This window comes from Scophthalmus maximus, chromosome 2 (assembly GCF_022379125.1).
Source record: "Scophthalmus maximus strain ysfricsl-2021 chromosome 2, ASM2237912v1, whole genome shotgun sequence".
NCBI lineage: Eukaryota > Metazoa > Chordata > Actinopteri > Pleuronectiformes > Scophthalmidae > Scophthalmus > Scophthalmus maximus.
This window is the reverse complement of record NC_061516.1, coordinates 10449790-10474049: the sequence shown is the minus strand read 5'-3', so window position 1 is coordinate 10474049 and position 24260 is coordinate 10449790. Positions and strand designations below refer to the sequence as shown.

At 45.1% G+C, this 24260-nt stretch overlaps 1 protein-coding gene across 2 annotated transcripts in view; it reads left to right on the top strand.

The window, feature by feature from the left end:
- The window catches only part of spns2 (spinster homolog 2 (Drosophila)), a 60160-nt gene extending 38307 nt beyond the window's left edge, over window positions 1-21853 (top strand). The window contains exons 5-13 of one of the 2 annotated variants that reach the window (XM_035625415.2): window positions 756-822; window positions 3561-3703; window positions 4409-4561; window positions 4844-5033; window positions 7162-7227; window positions 7741-7839; window positions 10912-11075; window positions 13433-13469; window positions 18267-21853. In XM_035625415.2, the coding sequence (XP_035481308.1) occupies window positions 756-822; window positions 3561-3703; window positions 4409-4561; window positions 4844-5033; window positions 7162-7227; window positions 7741-7839; window positions 10912-11075; window positions 13433-13469; window positions 18267-18293 (946 nt within the window). In that variant the 3' untranslated portion in view covers window positions 18294-21853. Of the gene's footprint in view, window positions 1-755; window positions 823-3560; window positions 3704-4408; window positions 4562-4843; window positions 5034-7161; window positions 7228-7740; window positions 7840-10911; window positions 11076-13432; window positions 13480-18266 lie in introns of both variants that reach the window. The other variant, XM_035625416.2, reaches the window with a different exon arrangement.
- Window positions 21854-24260: the final 2407 nt, after the last annotated feature.

Below are 24260 nucleotides of genomic sequence, written 5' to 3'. Positions count from 1 at the left end.
ATGTGTTGAACTTCTGTGTCCTGTATGGACGCATCTCGAGGTCAAATAGGGATCATTCTCAAAAATGTGGCTTTGATGGAGGTTCGTTCAGGTCACGGTGACTTAACCAGCTCTTTATTTACTAGTGCATAGCTGTTTTGAAGATAATGAAAATCCACTTGAACAACTTTCAGTTGAAGCACCTCTGCCGCTCGTACCTTCAGTTTACCGTTTAAATTATCTTTGTCCTTTAAATGCAAATGTTATCTTTCAGCAGAGGCTTATCACAGCATAGGGGCCTCTTTACCTGATCTGATCTGATCTGATCTGGCCACATTTCCCTCCAAGCATTCTACTACTGTTTCCCTTTGTGACACTAAGAAAATGCCTGTAACTCAGCCAAAATGCTGTGAAATTAAATTACACTGTGACAACACACAGCCCTTGGTCAGACAACCATGTTACTGTAGCAATGTACTCTGTTGGCTGTAACTTTGCACCTGTATTTTGTGACTACGTGCACATATCATGTCCACAAATAGACAAACTAAAGTTGCTAGCGGCGCTGTGATCAGTGACAAAACCTCTCTGTGTCAAGTACCAAACAGCTTTAATCAGACTACAAACAGGAATATGAGTAGTGTAGGCGTAAGCGCGAGGGATGGAGACAATGGACTCATCTCACCGAGGACACTGACTCATATACTTTATATGCAAGGTGGTTCACAAACATTTATTTTTGGTGTCGCTAAATGCAGTTTTTCGTCTCTCTGCAGTGGTTTGGGTTACATCCTGGGCTCCAGCGCCAAGGAGGCTGCAGGAGACTGGCACTGGTCGCTGAGGGTAAGGGCACCATCATCATCTTGCAACACCACACACACACACACACACACACACACACACACACACACACAAAGACAGATGAAGAGCCTTCCCGGCTGAGCTCAGTGCGGAGGCCTGTCATGGATCTGAGGTCACGGGGTTCAGTCGTGGAAGAAGCACCAGGGGCCACATGGCTGAACAGGCGGGTCCAGGCCCTGACACTGCGAGGAAGTGACAGAGGGGAGAGCGCTAAAGGGCAAACCACTGACACAACAACGGCCACATCAGCATCAGCTCAGCCTCCAGCGTTCTGCACAAACAGAAATGTTTCTAACCCTTTAGCGATCCCCTTATATGTGTTCAAAGTAAAAAAGCTGTATGCTGTAGCAGTTCACTTCTGATCTGATGGCTGCAGCAAGGAGAGCGGATTTTCTATTAAACGTCAAGGCTGGAGCTGTATTCTATCTCAGTTCCTGTAAACACATTTATCTTTTATTACACTCTGGTGAGGCAGGATCAGTGCTTCTTCAACCTTGGCGTTGTGTTTCTTTTCGCTGCATGAGCTTAATGAAACCGAATTTAACATGGTTTCATTGTTCTCAACGCGCTGAGAGGTTTACGTGAAGGAAATTCGTGGCTCCACTTAGCATACTATACTAAACGCATGTCCCAGGTACTTTAAGAGGATTCTGTGGGTTGTGATTCATCATCGAGTACAGGAGCAGCCACACGGCGGTAGCCACCAGCTCACTACAGCAACAAAGGAGAACCATGGACAGGGGAAATTATGAAATGTGAAAGCAAAAGTCACCTCATACTAAAAAACCACTGGGTTCAATTAATCCAGCGTTAGTACAAAGAACTGGCCCCGGACAAGTGGTAGTTTTGATCCACTGATCCAACGGTTATGTACAAATAACTCCAACAATGGGTGGGAACAACCAATTGGTACCAGGTAAAGCTAACCCAGTATTGCATTGGTGCGATATTGACCTCACACTGGTTCAATTCTTTTTTAACAGCAATCTGTAGGAAATGAAAAGGTGTCCTAGAGAAGGCACTCAGCTTCGTCCTTACTGTGTACTTAGGAGTAGATACAGGTGTTAAATCAGGAGCATAAATCACTGTTGTCGCAGCCCTTTTTACTGGGACCTTACTGAGAACTTGCGACAAAAGATTTAGAGGTGAACTGCTCTATAAGACATACCAGTCATAATGGAGAGGACCAATGAATGCTCTAACTGTCCCGGGGAACCGCTGGCTTCGGGGTCGGCTTTTTAAAATCCTCACAACGTATTGGGACCCGAGTCTTCGTATGAACCGAGTGACATTTAGAGGAAGACATTAAACGTTCTCTCGGCATGTGGTGGTGGAAGAGATTCCTGGACATGACCGCTTGCTGGGGTTTTTAGGAAACAGGAAGTCAATTCCTCCTTGCCTTGGTGGAACATGATTTTTTTTTTTTTTTCAAACAAAGAGCAGGGCAGGTTGTTCCACAGCGGGCTACAGTGACATTCCAATAAAACAATCCCAATGCCAATTAATCACCAGTATGGCATGCAGAGGAAAACAAAAACCGAGACATGAAACGGGTTCTTTACGGCAGTATCCTGCTTTAAGAGAAAAACACTGCAGCACTTCCGTTTGTTTTTGTCCTACAAGTTCCAGCTGCCTTCCTGAAAATGTTGACGGTGAGAAGGACATGGGAGATGCGTAGAAATGAGGAGCAGGAGAAGGAGGCAACTAATTTGTTTGATTGCCAACCACTCGTAGAAGAAGCATCTAATGGGCCCTGTGGGAGTCAAGGTCAAGGGTCACAGCCTCCTGGTGTCTCGCTGAATAATAATGCGTTGTGAGACTTTGTGCAAAAAAAAAAGCTCATATTTATTGTCCTCTTCAATGAGCTGAGCTCTGTTTTCCATTAAGCTGCCTCTCTCTGAAGGCACATTATACGACTCTGATGCAGATGTCGATCCAATTAATTTGCTGAAGCAGAAGACACAACGTAGGAAATGATCAGTGTTGGTGCGAACCTCACACCTCTGAGACCATAACCACTGTGCTGAGCTGCATTATCAGCCGCGTTATGAGCCACATCAGACTCCGAATTACTCCCTCAATGAAAAAACCTGAGGACACTCTCGTAATCTCATACCCGTATGCACACCTACACACAACCAATTTTCACAATACTTATACATATAAATGGGCCTTCATAAGCTACGAAATATAACGTGATGAATTTCCCCAGACAGATGAAATCGGTTTGCTTTTGTGAGCACTTTCCACAAATGCCCTCCCACACATCCCATCCTGCCTTTTGTCTTCGTCTCCCCCACACAGACACACACATGCACAAACATGCCGCCGCGGAGCCCGTAAAATAAAAGATGATAGTGAACGTAATAGCAGATGGGCACTTCTGAGGTTTTCACCTCGGTGCAGGGCTCCCAAGGCAGCTCACAAAGCCAAAAAACTCTTTTTGAGTTTTATTCACATAGACAAGCCCACGTATATAAACAAACACATATACGCACACACACAGTGCCAACAGAGTAAGCAGGGGGAATGTTCCTAGCTCCAGCGGGCTTGTATAGGATGTCAGGCGTGGCTGTCCATACAGATTGTAAACACACTGTTCTTTGTCCGGCATTTCACATCTGTTCCCTCCGAACCGCTCCTTCGTCTGACCCGGTGTGGATATCCAGTCAGTGTGTCGGCGTGATCTGAAGCATCACACATATTTCTTGTCCCGGTAGGTATCCCCAGTCTTAGGGATCACTGCGGGAACTCTGATCCTGCTCTTCGTGCCGGAGCCGAAGCGAGGCAGTGCTGACCAGATGGGGGGCCGCATCAAGACCCGCACCTCCTGGTTGTGTGACATGAAGGCCCTCGCCAAGAAGTAAGGCCTGCGCTCGGCTCCAGGGGACACACCGGGTTTTGGGAGAGACTGTTTGTGAACTCATCCGATCAGTGATCAGTATAATCTCCAAAATCATGAATAGAGTTAGGTTAGAAGAGCCAATCAGTCTAAACTGTTAATTAGATTATTATTGGCAGACTGATAGATGATGGAAATTATCCTAATTGGCCCTGCCCTACAGACTCATTCACATACACCGACTCATAGTTTGCCTATAGTAGCTGTTAGAGGGCGAGGAATTGTCAACACAAGACCTAGAGAACAAGTATCCTTCAGTCACCACCGCTCTGTAACACAGCTGAACTGTGAAGGGAGCTTTGCGTCCATGACACTGTAGACCTGTGTTATTACAGGACCTGTGGGCTGCATTCCTTGAAAAAAGAAAACTTTATTGACTCTATTTGTAGCCGTGCAGATTTATTGGGGCTATTTTTAGACAAGGAGCTACATATTCATTCACTTGTAGTGATACACAATGTCCTATATTCAGCACCTTAGGAAGCATGTAAAGAGTTGAACAGTGTGGTCTTTTTGTCTTATTCAAACTGTCCGCCTTAACTGTAAATCCTTCCAGTTCACCTACGATTAGCATCAGAGGTGCTTTTAGTGCTTTTTCGAGCCAATGTACAATCACTTATTTGATTTTGAGTGTGATCCTTTGTCCGTGTGCTTCCCCCTGCCCAGTCGGAGCTACGTGTTCTCCTCCCTGGCATCATCGGCGGTGTCCTTTGCCACTGGTGCGTTTGGTATGTGGATCCCCGTGTACCTGGCTAGAGCCCAGGTGGTGCAGAAGACGGCGGAGCCCTGCACAAAAGAGATCTGCAGCAGCACAGACAGGTGAGCGGTTAGTGGCTAAACATCGAGCAGAGGCTTTGAAGTCACTGCTGCCTCTGTTTGACTTGTGAATCCTGTGGGAGAGCAAGATACCCGCATACTGTGTGATGTAAAAAGCTGGAGGAACTGGGTTAAGGTGGTTTTATGGCGTTATAGCTTCATTTATTTTTGGAAGTATTTCAATATTGCACAAAAAGATATTTGCATATACCCTGAACATGCACAGTTGCATGATAGACAAATGAAATAACGGCTGTATCCCCCGTTCCCTGCTTCCCCATCCAGTCTGATCTTCGGGGCGATCACCTGTGTGACAGGGCTGTTGGGCGTGGTCATCGGGGCGGCCACCACGCGCCTGTGTCGCCAGAAGACGGAACGCGCCGACCCACTCGTGTGCGCCGTCAGCATGCTGGGCTCGGCCATCTTCATCTGCCTCATCTTCGTGGTGGCTAAGAAGAGCATCGTAGGAGCTTACGTAAGGCTCGTTCCCCCGCAACTGTTGCGCACACGTATTGCGTCTGCACGAGGAGGTTGCCTTCTCTTTTTTTTTTCGAAGCACAGAGGGAGCGGTGACTTGCTTTCCATACTTCCAAGAATCGTCAGGTCTCCGGCTCCCGACAAAGAGTGATATTAGTGTGTTAATAATGGATGAGCCTAAGGGACTGAGGATTAAAAGGGAAAGTGTGGTAACCAATCTAACAAGACAAAGCTTTGTAAAAGCTCACCAGGGTGGGCTGAGGCTGGCCTCAGGAGCCGCTCCAGGTTCCTCATACCTCATCTGGCCAAAAGTCAAGAGTCTGCAGGCAAATGCCAGAGTCCGATTTCCATGTGAACCAGGAAAGGGTGCAACTTAACAATCACTGCCCTGAAACAATGCCGGTGGACTCACCGAGCACAAATGTCTCACCCTTGTCAGAGACCAAAGGCATAGGAGCTGACTCTCGGCAAGTTGGCCAGTGATGGAATGCTGCAAAAGATGGAAAATATTTTCCATGCGTGTGAGGGAACATAACAAACAGGGAATCCATATCCTAAATATTTGACCTTGGCCGACATTGGCAAGTTTGGCCTGCGTTTTACTGCTGGATCCGTGATTTCTTTTTGCAGTGCATGTGAGGTGTGATTATGAATGTAACGATGTTTCTGTCGTCGGGTTGATGTACTAAAATCACCCCACAGCTGCTAAACTAAGTAGTTCCTAACTGATAAAAAAAAAACCCTGTTAGGAATAATGATAGTGATATAACAAATTAAAGTTCATATTGGCCTTAGTTGGGTCAAAGGCACACATTTATCAATTGTTTGACAGAGGCATGACTCTGACTTGAGGCGTGGAAGGATTTGTTTCAATTAGACGATTACACATCTGTCCAACTCAATTTGGTACAGTTACCGCGTGAAAGAAACAGGCTTCACCTTTTGCTCATGCAGGCAAGAGACACCTGGTTTCTTTCTTTCTAAAGGTTACAAAGGGTAAAGATGATTGATGCTGTTGAATTTTTTTCATATCTTACCCCCAGAATTTCTCTCAGATCAGCATCCAAGAATAAAGTAGTTCAATGCGTGAAGATGTACCGCAACAGGCCCTCACTTCCAACATGCAACTTCATTTCTTCTCAGACTTTTCCACACTATAATATTGAATCCTCTTACTATACAGTAGCAGTTGTAATCTCAGGTTTCACGGCAAGGAGCTGACAGAGGTGTTTTATTATAAGGCGTGACGTGGATGTAACGGTCGGTGCGGCTCTGTCGAGGCCGATAGACCCCCTGCAGCTGTTGTCTCGTCAACACGCAGCGAATCTGAGTGGAGGCTGTGCTCTCCCTCTCGCTTCTCAGAGGCAACGTGTCGGCCACGGTGTCTGGTTCGCAGCTCTCAGAGCAGCCCCGTCTACATCTCCACTGTCAGACTCCTTCTGTGGCCCTCTGTACTGTACTGTAGGTCTGGTGCACTGGCAGAAGGGTAGTTCCCCAGCAGGAAACACACATCAACGGGGGCCGCGTTAAAAAATGTGCCAGACGAAACCAGTCAATACAGACACACGAGATTCCACTGCAACCAAATCCCTCTGGGACTGTTTTTGAGTAACTGGCCAAATAGCAACACCAGCTGCCTACAGCGGGGGCACATACAGTAGCCTACATGTGCATAAAGTATGTCAACTCCGCGATGTTATTTAAAGTTGAGATTTTCTGCCCCACCCCATTCAGATATAGGACATGAATTCAGGTCTTTTGCCCGCTGGCTCGAAACGTTGGAAGTGTTGAATGTTTTGAGGATGCAGCTTTGACAAGAATAAACAGCACAATCCTTATCATCCTATGCTGTTTTTCCAGCTCTTAGGCTAAGTACTCGGCTCAATGGGACCACAATGAAGGCCTGCACATCCACATGTAATTGGGCCAAAAGCATAATAACATGTTTTTAAACCGCTGCAGCCAAAGCACTTTTATTCAGCAGCGGATTCCCACACACGGGAGAAATATCTGCAAACCTCCTCTTTTGGCCTCATGGTCTGGTCACCAGTCCTTTGTGTAGTGGAAACATGGCTGCTCCTAATTAGCACCACTAAATGTGCAATTTCTTCTTCTTCTTTATTTAGGTCTGCATCTTTATAGGAGAGACGCTGCTTTTCCTGAACTGGGCAATAACAGCGGACATTTTAATGGTAAGTACGGAAAACCTATACTTATTCTCTTGGTCGCTGGAAATCCCTGCAACAAACGATAACAAATGGCAGTGATCCAGTTGAAAGTAGTTTTGAGTTTTGGGACGTGCGGGTGGACTCTGTGGACTTTGTTGGCTTCAGTTTGGGCGGAGCTGGTAATAACTGTCTTGACTGAGACTGATTCATGTACCGCTCTGGAAGACAAAGGGAAAGGGAGCCTTTATTTTCCTGATGTATGTGTTGTGCTACATGAAAGTGAAAACAGGAGGCTGATGGAGCTGGGACTTCCAGTGAGGTGCATTTTATGAACCAGCTCATTCATTTGTAATTAGGTTGAAGACAGTAGTGGGTATGTAGAGATAAAACGGCCTTGTCAGGCAATTATGTGTGCATAATTGATGAGTGCAGAAGTTGTTTTAACACGGCCGACTGCATCATTCCACCCGTGTCTTCATCACCTCACACAATGTCATGTGTTTTTCTCCCTTTCTGTCTCTCTCTGTCTCTGTGCAGTTTGTCGTTATTCCCACGCGGAGGGCAACGGCGGTCGCCTTTCAGAGCTTCACCTCGCATCTCCTGGGCGATGCAGGAAGTCCGTACCTGATAGGCCTGGTAAGATTCTCACACGTGTGGTGATCAGGAGGGGAATATTCAGTCAGATATCGCACAGCTGGACCGTACTGCATATGCAGCATATGCGTGAGCGCCCCGCGTGCATTCAGATACAAGTGGACGTGTGGCTTTTAAGTGTAAGTGGGCCAGTGCAAAGTGAGGTACATGAGGAGCTTTTAGCAGACGTCCCGGGAGGGCTGGTGAGCTGCTGGCTGTGATTTCACCACTCTGCTCTTCGGGCTGTCAGTGGCGTTTTCTCGTAAATCCCCGTGGTTCCTTGGAGGGGACCGGTGTGGCTGTATTTGATTGGTTCGGAAGACGAGACTGTGTCTGTTACTGGGAGACTGGGTATCTCAAGGTCACGGTCGCCCCCCTACCTCCACCCCACCCCCTTCCCCTTTCAAACTGCACGCATACACCCGAAGAGTAGCATCCAGGAGGCCAGGACACGAGCGCTGCTTGCTATTCAATGGGGTGGGAAACCGGATTCACCTCAGACTGTCAAGCTGCATTCTAGTCGTTCCACAGCGAGAATGAACGTTTGTCAAGTTAAATAGTAACTCCATGCAGGTGAATATCCTGTGCGCCATATTTGCTCATGGAGAAGAAAGTGGGCCTCTTTTTGCATAGACAACACGCACACAAAAACCATACAACATACCACAATCTACTGTACATCATATCCCAAAGTAACTATTTATATCAGAATGTATGATGTACTGAGAGAGAATAGACCGCCTTAGCATTATGTGTTTACTTTGTGTTTTGTCGTCGCGCCCCTGGCTCACAGTCTAGGTCATGTTAACAAAGGCAGTGGAAGTGGAAGTCTTTGATTAGTGAATCACACTGATCCTGGAGCTCCTCTGCCGGGGCCTGACAGGCTGGCAGCAGACACAGCTGTCTGTCGAGCTACATTGTCTTTTTTTCCCCCATCTTAAATGAAAATGTTAAACTGTTGTGAAAGCCAGATAAAAGGAGCTGTAAGATAACTCCATGTGCTGACGCGTTCTTCAAGGGACTGAACAAAACTGGCATTGAAAACAGAAACCCAGGTTCTGGGAATTGGGCTCAAAGGTTGGCACAGCATTGTTTTCTGCCGATCAAACCAAACCCGGCGTCGTCTTATAATGTAGAAACTTCCTGTTGACACATTTAGAGACACGGCACTTTGAAAGACTGTCCGACTCAGTCACTTCAAATCTGATGACGTAAATGTTTCAATTTGTGCTTAAAAGTTTGCACAATCTACAAAAAAATGAATCACAAGCATTGTTAATTAAAAAAATTGGGTTTGGATTGTAAGATGGAAAAATAAAATGATTTGTAGATGTCGCCTTAGGATCATAGGTCTTTTATAACCACTATTTTCTGATATTCAATTAAGTAAATAAGAAAATAAAATAATCAAATTTACCAACAGCTTAATTGACAATTAGAATACCTGTTAGTTGCAGGGCTAGTGAGGTTGATTACTGCAGTTGTGGAAAAGGGTGGCTAAGGCTTAGTTCAACTGCTCTTGTAATATTTCAACAATAATCCAATATGTCCAAGCTCCAAATGTCAGGCATCAAACAAACACACACCGACACTGTCACACCCAGACATCACCGCGGTCTTGTCCATTCAGCCTGTAAGGTCACGACTCTCCTCTGAGTAATATAGGGAATGTCCGGGGGTTTCTCACTCCTCCACAAACCCCTGACCAACGATGCACAGGAGTGCTCCAAGTGCGTCATCCACTCACTGCCCCGGTTCCTGAACTGAGGTTTAGCACGCAAGTGCAACGGGCTTGTCGTGACGCACAGAGAGCGCGGGCAGATACAGAGACACCCTACTGTACTCAGACTGGCACAAATCCTGTGAATGAGCAAAGTGGAGAATCTCAAGAAAAACAGACGGGCATCATTGCTAAGCAACGACAGGAGGAAAATGACTGTATCGGTCCTTTTGGTTCACAAGTGGGTTGTATGCCGAGCAGACCTGCACATGACGTACTCAACCCTACAAACCAATGTGGTGTTTTCCGGTACGCCTACGGGAAACACGGCTACTACTTCTCACTGTTAGAATACGTGCGGCAGTGCATCTGAAGTTCTACTGATCTTCAGCCAAGATCCCCCTCCCTCGGCACGTAGGCCGAGGCAGTCGTCGATATCAGAATCCCCTGACAAACACACAATGGACTCTTCCTATAGTGCACGGGTTGGGACGTGGCCACGGGCAGAGTGGGTGGCAGGGGAATGCCTGGAGCAATCTCTCAGCAATCTCCCCAGAAATTCTGCCCGGATAATTGGACTCGCAGCGGTTCGCCATGTATTTTTAGCTAATCTGTACTGTGTACGTTGCAGGCGATTTGCTGTACCTGACGAATTGGGCTCTGCACGGGCCACACACACACAAACACAGCTGCTGGACATAAACACCATCTTTTGTCCCACACTGAGGCATTCATGTGCTCACACATGCACATATGAACACATATTGAATGCACACTGACACACCCTCCAACATCCCTTCGATCAGCAGTTCTCCGGCCGTCCCCATAAAGAATCACAATGTGCTGACGCTCACATACAATCAATGTGCTTCGTCCAGGGCGACCTATGGCCGCTCAGACTCTCACTCACACACAGACCAGAAAGCCCCGTCTTGTCCACACAATCTGCCAAAAGCAGCCCCCTCTCCGTCACGATTTGTCAGTGAGGTGGCCGATGCATGTTTGAGAGCTTCCCTTATAAGTGATACTGAGAGGCAGGAATGATCACATCACACCCACTATTCTCCAGCTGGTATTTTCCTCAACGCCACGCATGGCAGACTGACCGCAGGTGTTGCTGACGCCTCCAACAGCATTATGAGCTGGGAGCTGTGAAAACCTGCCACCTTCAACACAAGAACAGGGCATCTTACATGTTATCTGTTGCTATGATGAAACATGCAGAACCCACTCCGGTGAAGAGCGTATTGTGAGCGTGTATCCAACGCGGCGTCGTGTATGTCGCCAGGATATTTAAAGAACCTCTGCTGGATAATTAGTTGGAATTAAATTTCCCTGTGTCCATATATCCGCAGATCTCCGACGCCCTCCAGCAGAGCTACGCGACGTCAGCGCTGTGGCAGTTCCTCAGTTTGGGCTATGCCCTCATGCTCTGTCCCTTCATCATCGTCCTGGGGGGCATGTTTTTCCTGGCCACTGCGTTGTTTTTCCTGGACGACAGAGAGAAGGCCGAGAAACAGTAAGTGACTCAGACATTGTTTCAATAATATTTCAATTCATTATTCAGTGATTCCTTCTTTAAATATTTAGTGCTTGCTTGAGTTGTCCTCTACCAACTGTCTGAGTAAGAGCTCCCACAATCCAAACACACACACACACACACACACACACACACACACACTCACACACACACACACACACACACACACACACACACTCACCTCTGTGGTGGAAGGAGCTGAAAAGCAGCAATATCTATGTAGTGCCATGCAGACACAAAAAGGTTAGAAAGTTTTTCTGCACAATGCTATGCCCTCTCAAGTCTGACGCTGGGGTGTGACACATGTCACAGACAGGCGGCCCACTGATGCCAACAATAGTGCCAAACCCTGCAAGACTCCGAAAGGCCCAGGAGCCAAAAGAACGTCCCAGTCAGCTAAAAGTGCTCCAGAGCTGACACAAGCTGTTCTAGCCATCAATTTGTTAAAGTGTGCTTACTTAGACTTTTTACTAGCTGCCGCCCCTCTCATTCATGCATTCATATTTTCCCTCTTCCCAACACCAAGACGCGAGCACACAGGGCAAGGCAGCTGGTCATGGCCTTAAAAGGCTAAAACAAACTCACGCATCCGCTTTCGGATGGTGAGACACGACTTCTTGTTTCTTTCAGACTATTTTTTCCTACGTTTTTATCACATTGACTTGCTCCCCTGGTGCCAGCGCTCTCAGAAATGACTTCCTTCCTGCTGAAGATGAGGGGACATTTTTAGACAGGACGGCAGTCTGATGTCTGACGTCTGTCTGCAAGTCACTTTTTCTTGGAGCTGGCTGCTGGTCATTCCCACGACAAATCCCCTCCCAAAGAGAGATGAGAGAGATTTCAGGGTGGCTTAAACAGAAAGAGCTGATTTGTTATCAGGCAATTAAAAAACAAAATCAAGGATTAAATGCATTTCATAATTTTCGGGTCAAGCTATCATCCAAGCCATCAATATTTCCTCAGTGTAGTGTTAATATAAAGATTTAAAGGGCTCCCTACAAATACACATCCGTGGCTGCCACTTGTAGGCCTTCCTGTGGCTTCTGTTGGGCCTTTTCTAGGGGGGGAAAAAAAGAGGAGAAATGCAAAACATTGACTGAAAGTCTCCACACTCCTGCCATAGTGCCAGCATTAGATATGAGTTTGTGGTCCAATATTTGGTTCAGACTATTTGACCGCATTATTGCACATGTGTGGGCAAATGGCATATGCTAAATATCTGACCACAACCCTTCACTTTTTCGCACCACACGCTCCAGGGCAAAGCTAATGGAGCAGCAGACGCAGTGAAACTGCAGATATGAAACAGACACACTCAAATGCACCGGAAAGTCATTCCTGCGTGTTGCCTTTTCACAGATATGATCCCTTCTAAGTAACCATGTTTAAAGATTATACAACTACATCCAAAAGCTCATTCAGTTCAGATAAGTCACCCCTTTGTGAAGAGATTACAAACTGTAACTCACAGCTCTATGCAACCTTTAATAAGTCCTTTAATAATGCTCCATAGATATTATAGTCATTATAATAGTCCTTATGACTATAAGAACAAATCTGCATTTATAATGGTTAACAATCTGCCTTATTAGACTGACACCAAACATTTTCCTCAAATGAATTCCTATTGATCATAATGTATGATTTTTGAAACTTGATTTTTGATGTTGCAAAGCTCACATCGTCTGGTGCCTCTGCGGACCAACGAAGAAGAAACAATCTAACTCGAACAGCGGTAGCTCTTATGTAACAGGCTGCAGACAGCACCTCGGGGGACCAAGAAAGATGACAACATCCACAACTTTGCACAACAGGGGCTGTCCCCTGGTTGCGATATGTATAGATTCCATTCACACTATAAAGATCCCAGTTTATACATTTTTCCCTGACTTTGCTGTGTTTTGCAGCTCCCCCCGCCCCTCCTCCAACGGTGTCCTCAGATACTCAGCTCTATTTATAAAAGGCACGGAGCTGAACGTGTTACGCACTGGAGCGCGCTTGTCTATTTCCAGCCTCAAAGAGTGCTTTATTATTTCTAGGGTTGTTAGCTTTTTTTTGGCTGCGGGGTTTCCATTTATAGCTCGGGTTCAGTGCATGTTGCATCCCGACGCGTTCAGCCAAGTCCACGTTGACACCTAGTGAAGTGTGAGAGCAGAACTGTCTCATCTGTCGGACCTCGTCAAGACCGAGCTGAGCACCGCAGCCCGTCGTGTCTGAAAGGCAGACAGAGAAAGACGATTGGGGATGTGACGAAAGAGACGGATTATTGAGGCGAACATAGTGATAAATGCTGTCTTGTTTGTCCATAATTCCTAAAACTATTCTTCTCTCCTCAGGTTGAGCCTTGTTGCACGACCACCCTCCTCAGTCAAGGTATGACCAGGTAAATTTTTCTTTTCATATAAATTTTTTTTTTGCAATTTTGGGTGCTTTGCACATCAGCAAACATCAGCAGTTGGCTGAACATTAACATTTAGAAAGCTCCCTCCTCATTACCTGACAGGCGTCATGTAAAGCTCCTTTCATTTGTGATCTGAAAACAAGACTTTCTGGACATATACAACACACTTGGACTGGAGGCTATGCGGAGCTTTATGGCAGCGGTAAACACGGGGCTGATAAACATGACGGGGCACAAATGATTGATTAATGATTCATTTCCCATCCTATTGTACTCAGGGAGTGTTTGGGGCATTCTTGGAGTGGTGATTATTTGACCAACCCTCTGGCATCTTATCAAGACCTGAGCTGCCTTCGCTCCTTCCTGTCTTTATCAGACTCATACACATGGTGCAAAACTAATTATTAACTGAGGGGGGAAAAGGGACAATATTGGCAGCACACCAGGCGACTTTGCACCGTAGGACAATGGAGAGCCTCTGTAGTTAAGAATAATAAGATTAAACTCTGACTCACTGATTAGAAGGACAAGGAAGCTGTCGTGACCTGTTTGTAAAGGTTATCGTGTTTAGCCAAAAGATCAAGGTTTACCCCTTTCTAATCCTTTCCTTCAAACGTTATCTGGGTTTGTCTGTGTGTATATTAAACAAATAGGACAGGAATGTGTACACTACTGCTTTATCATAACCACCTTCGAATAATTTCCTGTTTCTTCATTGCATCAATAGTATTTCTTCCGAAAGTAATAAGATCATCTGCCGAAATGTGTTCATACAGTGTTTGTGGGCAACAGTCAAATTGGTGAAAACTTTGTTTGAAGGGACAAGAGCAGAAGAAAAGGATGCCCTCAGGATCTTTAATTAATTCATCCATTTTCTGCTGCTTGTCCAGAGTCAGGTCGCAGTGGCAGCAGGTTGAGGATGGTGGTCCGGACCTCCTCCTGGGGTCTGTAGATAGAGAATCCTGGAGAGTGATGACTGGGAGGAACATTCTGTCTGATCTGAACCCAAGTGGTGTTTTCATTGTTAGACCTGCTGCAAAAGCAAATATGTGTTCAAGCGCAGGGTGCTTCATGAGACACCAGGTATATCAGAACCCCCTAAGGCCAAAAAATACATAATTGTAGGAGATTTGCTGACTCTGACTGGCAATACCATTGCACAGTAGAAAGAACCCAATGAGGAACTCCTGAACTTGACCAACATGTCCACCGTTGGGACAGCTAGTTTTGGAGACCCTATGAAAGCCCTCGCCGATTGTAAAGGTAGTCCCAAAGCAGAAAAGCACCAGGTGTGGATGTGAATTGCCCTGACATGCAGATGGCGCTGGACATTGTTTGGCTGTCTTGGCTGACACGCACACGATGCCTGTGGAATGGCAGTCTAGGGTGGCGGTTCCCTTTTTTTTTGTAAAAGGGGACCTGGAGGAAGGGTTGCGGTTATTGGGGTATTACTCAGCGTCCCAAAGAAAGCCTGGTGCTGGAAACGGAGGCTCCTGAATGATTGTACAACCTCCCAATGTATACATATGTACTTGATATTACTGCCGACCATTTTCTCAAGCCTTTATTCACCGTTTTGAGAGCCATTTTTTCTAAAACATGCTTACAGGAGCTCCTTGGCGGTGAAACTGTCCATCACACGTCAGCTCTGAACACTGTAAAAAACCTTTCCTCAGTACATCAATAGGAAACATCTGAAAAAGTCTGGCTTCTGACCTTAACACTAATGAAATGCATTTGTCCCTCATACAACCCCTCTTAGAGAAACAATATACAAATAAAAATGAAGAAGAATAAAAAAGCGCACTGATCTATAATAATTCATTAGTTATGTTGCTGGGATTTCTCATGCTCATCTGCAGCTATGGAAATTTCAAATCTGCATCGATCAAAGTGTCCATAAATATGCTAACAACAAGCGGTCCAAACATGCTGTGCTTACAGCCGCGTCACCACACAAGTTGTGATTTTAAAAAAAGGAATACCGCAGTATGATGGGGGATGGTGCGCTCATGTCGCACTGACTGAATGTGAGGCGATGGCAGTCTTGGAAGGGAGAAAATCTAAAATATGTGTGCTTTGGAAACGACAGCAGGATCGAGGCCACCTAGTTTGCAGTTTTGCACAATATGCAAAACTGTTTGGTCTTAATATTAACACTGCAGTGTTACTATCACTGCCAGGGTCACATTAGCATTCGCAGCCACTGACAGGTGACATGAGAAGGCTCCCACAAGTCTGCGACGCATATTGCGTTTCAGTGGCAGTTCACGCCGTCGGCCTGAGGGTTTCATCAGTTCTCTTTCACACACACAAACCGGCTAAAGTATTTTCTCCATGCTGTCAAAAGGGGCTATTTATAGGTACGTACATTTTCTGGAGGCCGGAGTGGAATTTTCCTATGAACTGATCAATTCTATTCTAAACAGAAACCACTGGGGAGCTCTTGGGAGTCCTTTTTTGAAGGATAATCCAATCGGTCGACAAGCAATATGTCCTCCCTCGAGTCTGACTCGCGGATCAATACAGTTCACAGTTCACCCCACTCTCCGATGACTCCCCTCACTTTCACCCTGACCTACTGAACCCAGAGCCACAACCTGCTGCAGTGAGGAACAATTAAAAGAGAAGCCGAATGCAGAGATACGCTGTCGCTGTCAAAAGTATTTAAATAGCAGAAAAAAATGTTTTCCGACAGGGAGAGGAAGTGACGGAGGGGAATTTAGTAGAGAAAGGACACGCGGACGCCCAGTAAATTAGGATGAAGAGAAGCCGTGATCGCCTAAGCTGTTTTACATCGCAAGCTATTAATCTCCGATGCTGCAATCCCACCGGAGATCAGATACGCTGAGATCCAATTAACTTCTTCCTGCGGGAAGAACCGGCCTCTGCTCACCAGACTCACCCCACGCTGCACGGTGAACACAGGACATCCCCAAGCCAAGGGACTTGATCGGCCTGAGATCTGACGGCAGCGCTTCATACTCCGATTTATGGGGGGGGGGGGGGGGGGGGGGGGCTCTGATTTAGTTGCCGCGGAGAGAGCTTCAACTTTTAAAAGTGTTTAAACAGCTGCAGGCACATACTTTCCTTCTTTGTGCTCTTATCATTCAACAAAAGCTCTGAGTCCCCAGTCGGCAGTGTGCAGTGGCAGTAACCACAAACCACACACACACACACACACACACACACACACACGTACAGCCTGGCTCTAACGTGACCTGCACAGCTCACACTACATTCCGAAAGCCCCCTTGACTTTCAGGTCTTCTTGTTTCATTAACAGATGAAGTCAAAAGCGAGAAACCCAAAGCCGCGCTTCTCTCTTGAACACACCTTTGGTCTCAATTGGAATGTGAAGCCGGTCACATCTACAGAAAAGACACAGTCGTGATTTGCGCCCTCCCAGCCCAAAACCACAACAAGTCACTTTGATGAGAGTCTGTTCGCTTGCCGGACCAATCAGATTTGCCCAATGCTTGAGGAGCCGACAGTCGCCAGCACAGTGACAGTGAAGCTGCGAGGAGGCGGGACAATCTAAGACACAGCAAAGCATTCACAAGTTCTGTTTATCCCAATGTCATATTTTCGTACTTACATTCAAGCAAATTAATTCCAACTTTTGATCATAAGCAATTTTACAGAGTTTCACAGCAACAACTGACACTAATAACTGGAGAAAATGGATCTATCTGTTGTACCGAAACACATTGTTTTCTAAAAATCCACTAATCCTCCTGTTAAAGATAATTACCCTCATTTGTATGAAGCACATCAGTGTGTTTGTGTGTGTGTGTGTGTGTGTGTGTGTGTGTGTGTGTGTGTGTGTGTGTGTGTGTGTGTGTGTGTGTGTGTGCATGTGTTTGTGTATGTGTGTGTGTGTGTGTGTGTGTGCGTGTTTGTGTGTGTGTGTGTGTGTGTGTGTGTGTGTGTGTGTTTGTGCGTGCATGCGTGTGTGTGGCTCATAACATTGCTCTGCCAAGCTCCCCTGCGCTAATCCCATTGTAGCAGCAGCAGTGGCTTGTATGGTGGAGCATCCAGGGCACCGTGATGACAGACCACAACAAGGCAGCGGGATGCTCCGCCATCTCTCTCCGCCTAGTCTGAGGAGATCACAAGCGCGGCACCATGCGCGCCTAATCTCCGACCGCAGGATAGGTTTCCCTCTGGCGCCACACTCAAGTGTGAGCTTAGTGTATATGTTAATGAGGAGAAGAGTGTCTGAATGTGTCATAAACCATTAGAAATAATATTCCGTCGGTGCAGATTCAGCCCCATATTCAGGTTTTATCATTGCATGAATAAATAATCTGTTATAAATTTTACAGTAACTCTCAGTGATGAAAGTGAAACGTACACATTGGTACGTAGAGCATTGCACAGCAGGTAATTGCATGGAAATTAGACACTGCAGTGGTGGAAAGTACCTAAGTAGACTTATACTGTGCTTAACTACATATTTAAGTTTTTCCATTTTCATGCTACTTCCCACTTCTACTCTACTTCCTTATAGAGAGAAATATTTGGTTGGTGGTGGTGGGGGGGGGGGGGGGGGGGGGGGGGGGGGTTGGTCCTGCATTAATCAAACTGTTATGCGTTGTATTATGCCGTGTGCGGCAAAATATTTAGGTTGCAGGCTGCATTATCGGGGAGGTCCTAACAGATGGCCCAGGAGCTTTCAACCTCAACATTAATTACACGAGAATGTCCTGTAGTGATGCCAGACTCACCGCTCTGCTTCCCCCTCCCTCCCTACCGCTCTCTCTCAGGTGACAACCCAACGAGGAGCCGTCTGAAGGAGCAACCAAACTCCCTGAGGATGACAAGATGGGAGATGAAGGGGAGGGCAGCTGATCCCCCTCCTAAAAAACTACACCCACGTCATCTTCCCTGTTATCACCACGACGATCATCGTCGTCATCATCATCATCATCATCACCTCCTGACTTCGGCTGCTCTTCCTCTTTACATGCTCACAGGGGCTGCTCAGAACTGGAAAACGAGGGAGCGTCTTGCCCCTTCTTGAACTGCCTCCAAATCACAAGCTGGTGAGAGCGCGCACATCCCGTGTGCTGGAGCCACTCGACCAACGGCCGGTGTCCCCCTCACCTCTGTCTGTGAGGATCCACTGAACCTTCCAGGGGGGGAGGGGGGGTGGCAAACCCCCCCGCCCCCCCGTTGATCCCCTCCGACTCCTGATGCTATACTACTGAATGCTGATCCTGAACCTGCCCTGTCTGTCTGCCTGTCTGTCCAGCAATCTGTCTCTGTGTGTCCATCCGTCTGTCTGTCTCTTACATTGGCTGTCAATCTGCACCAAGTGCCATAGCATCATTACATTCCTTCAGACTTTGCACTGACCTCCAACAACCCTCATGAGTCATCCGTGTCTATACTTACATGCACCATATAATATAATTCAACCTTTGGTTTACAAATTGGCTTGATGAAGCTGTTTACGTGGATCATCTGCAGTCATAAAGCTCCACTGGTGTCTACGTTGCCCCCATGTGAAATTTCAGTTTGCATGCAAAACAGTATTCGACCCCGGGCTTTCAACACTTTTAGCCTGAAACAGACAGTAGATTCAAGTTACCAGTGCGAGTGTCGCAGATTGTTGAAATGTGCTGCAGGAATATGATTCAGAACGTGTTGCTCATCTGTTCAAACAAGCGTCCACCAGTGTGACTAATATCTGATTACTCTGCTCCGCAGTATTAACATCACGAACGTTCAAATGCAGTGTTTTTCATGAAGAATGCCGCATTTTCCATAACGATCAAACTTTTGCTGTGCGTGTAAACCTAGCCGTCAAGCAAGAGCCAAAAGAAGTGTTGCCGTCTAAAGGTCAGTGAATCAGCCTTCGAGATTGGAGCTTTCACATCAACAGCTGTTTCCCCTTCACCCCCGTGTGTGTCTTTAGTTTTAGCTTTTAGCACTTAAATCAGTGTAGACAGTGCCAGAGAACATGACAGAGATCAGATATTTCTGCACATTATTTTTCACAGGTTTACTTGTGATTTGTTTTTCTGTTTTCCTTTTGTTTTTCTGTGTGAGGATGGATTTGAAACTGGAGGTTATTGTCTATGATTGTTTCAGAAGAAAGATGAGGCAATCTGGGCCATTTAAAGTGGACACTGGATTATATGTTTTATCATTTATAATGTAAACGTTTTGTTTTTTTACATGAAATGCTACTCTTTTGGCTTTTGAGGAGTAACACCTGTGTTTTTTATGTACATAAGAAGCTATGTTTTTTTTTGTTTTTCCCGTGGAAACCAACCTTTTTTTTTTTTTTTTGAATCGACACTGCCTTATCAGTGAGCTGGGTTTCTTTTTACAGGGGGAGCTCGCCGATGGTTGGTTTTGAATTTCTGGACACAACACCCACACAGAGGCCGAGTCACTTTTAATGATGGATTCCAGTCCGGTGCATGACGGTCACAATAACAGGCATTGTTATGAGATTTCTTTCCCCCCTTGCAATTGTAGATATCCAGTTCCACAATTAGTAGAAAGAACCTTTGTAAAGAGCCAGAGTCCCACTCATCCATTTATTAGCAAGGGAAATCAAAATCCCTGATAGGAACAGGAAATCCTACAGCCCCAGGTTTGACTGAAAGCGGCCTCTTATTACGGATAATGGATATGCAAGGAATGCCGCTTTGAAAGCAGAGCGGCGTGTCCTCCGATGCAGGAGCCGGGTCCCCTTCGGTACCTGCACCAGAGATTTGAATAGGATATAGACGTACACAATAGACAGAAAAATCTGGATTTGATTGTATCACTGATAACAGTAATTATGCAAATGAAAGTTTACAGCTAGTTTCAGGCAATAGCTTCATTAGAAAACTCCCTTGCAGAATCCTCTGTGCAGTGCATTACCTGGTGGACGCAATTTGTAGGGGGAACCTCGAAGCCACCGGTGCGGTTAAAGTTGTTGCAACTTGTGCATAAAGGGGAAAGGAAGCACTTTGCAGACCACCAAGTAAAACACAGGGGGCAGAGTTGAAGGATACGTTGACCTCAGCAGAGGAATGAAGGGAGACACCGGGGTGGCTCCCGTAGCATTGATGTGCGAGCGTGACTCACTGGCTGTGTGTGTGGGGCGCTGTGTGGGCGGTGTCCTTGTTGCCAGATCATTAGCTTTAGCTCCTCTCCAACTGCGTGGAGCTCTCTGAATGTGATTCTGTTCAACCCGATGTGTTTACACACCTACATCCTCTTAATGAACTGAGCTTCTTACCTTCCTTTTATTGTGCTTCTTTTTTTTTATGTTACCAAATGAGTTTTTCTAATAACTACAATAGATATATATATATATATATATATATATATATATATATATATAGCTATATCACGCAGCAACGTTTAATATATTGTAAATGATGGCTTGGATGCAATGTATTTATTTGTTTGTAACCATAATGAAGAATAATCTATAAAGGGAAGTTTAAGGTTTGCGTATACTACACTTTCTCATATGTCGTTGGGTTTAGAAAATGCCTGTTTGTTCATCCTTTTGTATCACAATGAATCAACACAATACCTTTCTACATCACTTCCTTTTTTTACTGTGATCATAAATTGGACACCTCACACATATTTCTCACAAAGAGAGAAAAGAATTGCAATGGAATGACTTTAGGACATACGAATATGTAGGCATTTACAACATATGTGTGCCATTGCTGGGGTGCAACACTTTTGCATTAATTTTTGTAGCTCTTGTATATGTTTTATTGTTGTTGTTGTTTTGGGGTTGTTGTTGGGGTTTTTGATTTTTTTTTGTTGGTTGGGCTGGTTTTTGAGAAGAAAAAGAAGAGGAATAACAACAACAGCAACAACTGATGGAATCATTTTGCACACTTATTGTTCAGGGATTTATTTGAACCATTGGCTAGCATCGACTTCAGAGCCTCTGGCACAGAGGTCCGACTCTTCACGCACACTGGCCGTGCTGACATATTGTCATTTGTCATGCGAAGGAATGTTGGCTCTGGTCAGATGGGTCATGAATTGTTTCACTTTTGCCAAATTTGACCCGATTTCGCACCAATCCTGTAGGAGTAAGTCCATTGTACCAAGTAATTCTATGTTAATAATCACTGAAGTGATGTTTTGAGAATATGCTATTTCTTGTCATACAAGAATCGTGTATAAAGAAACCTATTTCTGATGTTGAACAGAAAACAGAGGTTATTTTTTATTTTTAGAGCAAGTCAATACAAGAGATGTGTCAGAAGAATCAAAGGATATTATTCTAGAACTGAACTGTGATGCTCCCTCTGGGAGTTGATTGAAAATGTACATGTCTGTAAATCAAATAAACCTATTTAATCACTTCATACCACCACGCCGTCTCTGTTTCTCTTCATTCTGTCAGACATCCATCACATCTAAATCAATCAACATCCAGACGGGCCTCCATAAAAAATGATTTTAATTTAATTTGTAAATTTTGACCAGTAGTAGTTTTCACACTACAGAAGGGTTTTTAGCCGTATGTTAATGAGATGAGCCTCACATTTAGCTAAATGTTATTATGCGCCACATCATTCACTTTGTTTTCTTCAATATTCACATCCATATGTCATATTCTGTAGCGGTGGTGATGCCGATGTCTAAGTGGACACCACAGCTCTCCCCAATGTTTTCCCAGGTCAAATTTCAGGTGCAAGATTTTCCAAACTGTTACAAAGCGGGACTTTGCGGCTCGAGAACATTGATCTTTGAGTAGATTTAGTTGAGTGCTCATTTCCAGTTATGAAGTAGTGTTGAGGAGCAAACGCAGTTTTAGAAATGAAGTTGGTGAAATCAGCTGATGGACTGATTACTCTCTATGGTATGACTTATGGAAAATATATCTTAACTGATCATTTCATGATCATTATAATATACAGTATGTATCACGATAATACATCATATACTTACTGGTTATCTTGGAAAGCATCCAGTGTAACTGGTTATGACATCTGCATAAGAATGAGAATGTATTAGTGCTGCAAACATGAAAATAGTAATAGGAAATAAACTAACATTTTAGTAATTCATCTTATCTGTGAATGTATGAATCTAGCTTTTGTTAACCTACAGTTTAGGCCTTTTATGAATTAGCAGTAGTTTATAACTTTTGTAAAGTTCTGACATTCGGAAGACAAAAGTGATTCACAATTAATTATTGAAGCACATAACAATTTTTACATTAGAAGTCCTTTTTGAGTAAGTAGATTCTTGGGTCTTGTGAGTCAAACACCTTTTACACAAATTGTCCAAATTGGCTAAAAAACCATATTGTTGACTTTTATGAGTTGTTTCTTTGGAACGAGTTTGTCCCTACTGTGCTGTTGGCTGGACAGTAGGGACTTTGATTTGAAAACATTTAGCTACTGACTGTGTCTGGAAAAAATGCTGTGATTACTGTAGATTATTATAGCATTTGTGTTATTTGCATATAAAAATGTTTACAATGCACTAAATTGCATCTCTTTCCCAAATTATCTGACTTATTTTTTTTATATTAGATTAGCTATTATAATTAAACAAAATGTAAATGAATGATTTGTCATTATTTGTTCCTTTCTTACTTCTCAGTAATATTTTCTGCAGCTTATTTTAAAGTGTTGCCAAGTCGTAAGAATTGAGTTTGTACACACTATCGCAGTGACAATACACAAGGATCCGGAGGAGGCGGCGTCCTTACTGTAATGCCCAGGAGCTTGCCACCCCAACTCCCCCCCGGAGGTTCAGTGGATCCTCACAGACAGAGGTGAGGGGGACACCGGCCGTTGGTCGGGTGGCTCCTTTTTTATTTAAAAAAAAAAGCGACATTTCGAGAACTGGATAGCCCTTTTTCCTCTCTCCTCATCGTTGCAGAGGCTTGCAAAGGCTTGATTTTAATCACAGTGAGAGAAGGCCAGAGTCTGTGAATGAACTACTATATTGTTCAGGTGCAGTCAGGCAGGCTCCGTTTGTAAAGCAATCTTGCAGTCTCCAGAGTGGGTTACAGACGCACTTACGCATTACAGACACGACATCCCTGATGTGGATGCAGTGGGAAAAAAACATAATATTTACCTTCACAGGAAGTGAGGAAGTTCTCGGCTGAAGGCCGTCTGTGTGCTGACATTCATTAAAAAGGGCAGAGTTACCGAACACGGCAGCTAATGGCACTAATGGACATGCCAATGACAGGGCAGCACAAACACTGGGAGTAAGTATACACTGCATTTAGACAAAAGAAGACTTGAGACGTCGGCTGTGCGGCCTTTCATTAGGCAGAGCTACATTTCAAACTGATCCTCCTATCCGACGTGTTCTCCGTTCCAAAGGGGGGATGATTATATAGGAGCCAGAGGAAGCTCAAAGTGGAGAATTTGTGTTTGATAGCTGCATGACCCAAAGAAACCAACACCCTTTCCCACAGTGAGGCCGATATGTACCCCCAAAGTCAGACGCTCCAATCTCAAAGTCAACACACCTAGTCATGCAGCAGGCAGGAAACACTGGGGCGTAGACAGGAAGAGGGGAGCCATTCTAGCGAGCGCTGGAATTTCCATTTGCACTCTAAACTCACAGAGGACAAACTTTGTACAACCGGCCGGGTAAATTTAGGTTTGAAAAATAGCCAGCGGGGGAATGCGAAGCTTCAAAATGTCAACTTGATCAGGGTTGAAAAACACAGATTACGGCACAGAGTGCCCCGTTGTTTAGAGATGTCCTTATTTGTCCATGAAGCCCAAAGTCAGCTTTCAGTTCAAGAA